The 1,380-nt window shown below is 56.6% G+C and overlaps 1 protein-coding gene across 1 annotated transcript; it reads right to left on the bottom strand.

The window, feature by feature from the left end:
• Nucleotides 1-582: 582 nt before the first annotated feature.
• On the bottom strand, nucleotides 583-1,380 carry LOC123058925 (uncharacterized). Its single transcript, XM_044481591.1, has one exon. It carries the CDS (start codon nucleotides 1,174-1,176, stop codon nucleotides 889-891), a length of 288 nt encoding a protein of 95 aa, XP_044337526.1. The 5' UTR covers nucleotides 1,177-1,380; the 3' UTR covers nucleotides 583-888.

Raw genomic sequence — 1,380 nt, 5'->3', positions numbered from 1 at the left:
ACTCCAACGAACCAGTGACGGGGGAAGATTGGAAGTTTCCTGGGAGGACCGTGAATGATCCGGCCTTGGAGAATCCGAGCGCCCGATGCATCGACGCAATGAACTCGCGTCGGACAGATCTTGTCATCGGTGGGGCACAATCCTCCCAGGAGCAGCGGAGTGCAACGCGGACGGTCATTGCCCCCTCCAACCCACACTGGACGACACCCCAGTTGACGGATCCGGATTGGTCAAAGTCAGATCTGTTGCCCACCATGTCAGAGATCGATGGACGGGACTTTGGGTCATGATGCACTCCATCAAGGACTGGTGGCTCAACATGTCGGCCTCCAGCATGCCCAACCGGAAGGCGATGACCTCTCTTACTATGCTGACCTGCTGGACCATCTGGGGCGAGAGAAATACACGGGTGTCTCGTCACAAGTCCACACTTCCGTCTGTATTGCTTTCAAACATCCAAAGCGACGTCAATCTTTGGGTAATTGCGAGTGCAAAGCACTTGGGTCAGATCATGTCGGAAGAGTAGTGACCTTGTAATATTTTCTTTCGCTTTTCTTGTAAAAGCAACTCCAAACTCCTTAATTAATGGATGAGGCAAAGCTTTTGCCTCCGTTTTGAAAATGAAATAAAAATCCCATGTATATACATTTTGGTTGGAGTACACACAACACGCGCGCACTAGACGAGCTCCCTTCTACTCTTGAGATCACCCTCAACCTTATACCAAGCTTACAGGCACGACTAATCAAGCAGCTAAAGCACAAGCAAAGCTAAGCACTTCGTAACCGCGTAGGCTTGCACGTATCATTCGTATGTACTGTACTTACTACACACACCAACGCACGCTCGGTCGGATCGACGGACGTCGTCGCGGCGAGGTTGATTTGATTACATGCCGCCGATGCAGGAGAAGATCCTGGCGCTCCTGCCCCTGCGCATGGCCCCGCTGGCCGGCCACTCCGGCGCCGCGGAGCCCACCTCGCCGGCCAGCTCCTCCAGCGACCGGTGCCGCCGGTGCCCCGCCTCCCTCCCCGCGCCGTCCGCCGCCGCGGCCCGCTGCTGCTTCTGCTGCTCCCAGTCGTCGTCCTCGTCCGCCACGGCGGCGCCGCACCTGGAGTAGCTCCGGGTGCGCCGCTCCTTGATGGCCTTGTAGACGAACGGGATGAGCCCCTCCATTATCGATCGGTCGGTGGTTGGCTGGCTTTGGAATCTATCGAGCTTGGGACAGGGAGAGAGGCCTAGTCTTATAGGGGGTGCAGCTCGGCCTGCGCCCGTGCTCCGGGCGACGGCTTCTTGTAGGTTTCAGCGGTCATGCTCGTCGACAGATTAATAAAGAAAAGCCATTTGACTCGGGATTTTACCTCGCGTGTGGTGGCGTGG

This window comes from Triticum aestivum, chromosome 3A (genome assembly GCF_018294505.1).
Source record: "Triticum aestivum cultivar Chinese Spring chromosome 3A, IWGSC CS RefSeq v2.1, whole genome shotgun sequence".
Taxonomy (NCBI): domain Eukaryota; kingdom Viridiplantae; phylum Streptophyta; class Magnoliopsida; order Poales; family Poaceae; genus Triticum; species Triticum aestivum.
Note: the sequence above shows the minus strand (reverse complement) of the source record. Positions and strands in the feature narration are given on the sequence as shown.

Coding starts and splice junctions, on each gene's coding strand:
- LOC123058925 (XM_044481591.1), bottom strand. CDS start 1,176: ATGGAGGGGCTCATCCCGTTCGTCTACAAGGCCATCAAGGAGCGGCGC.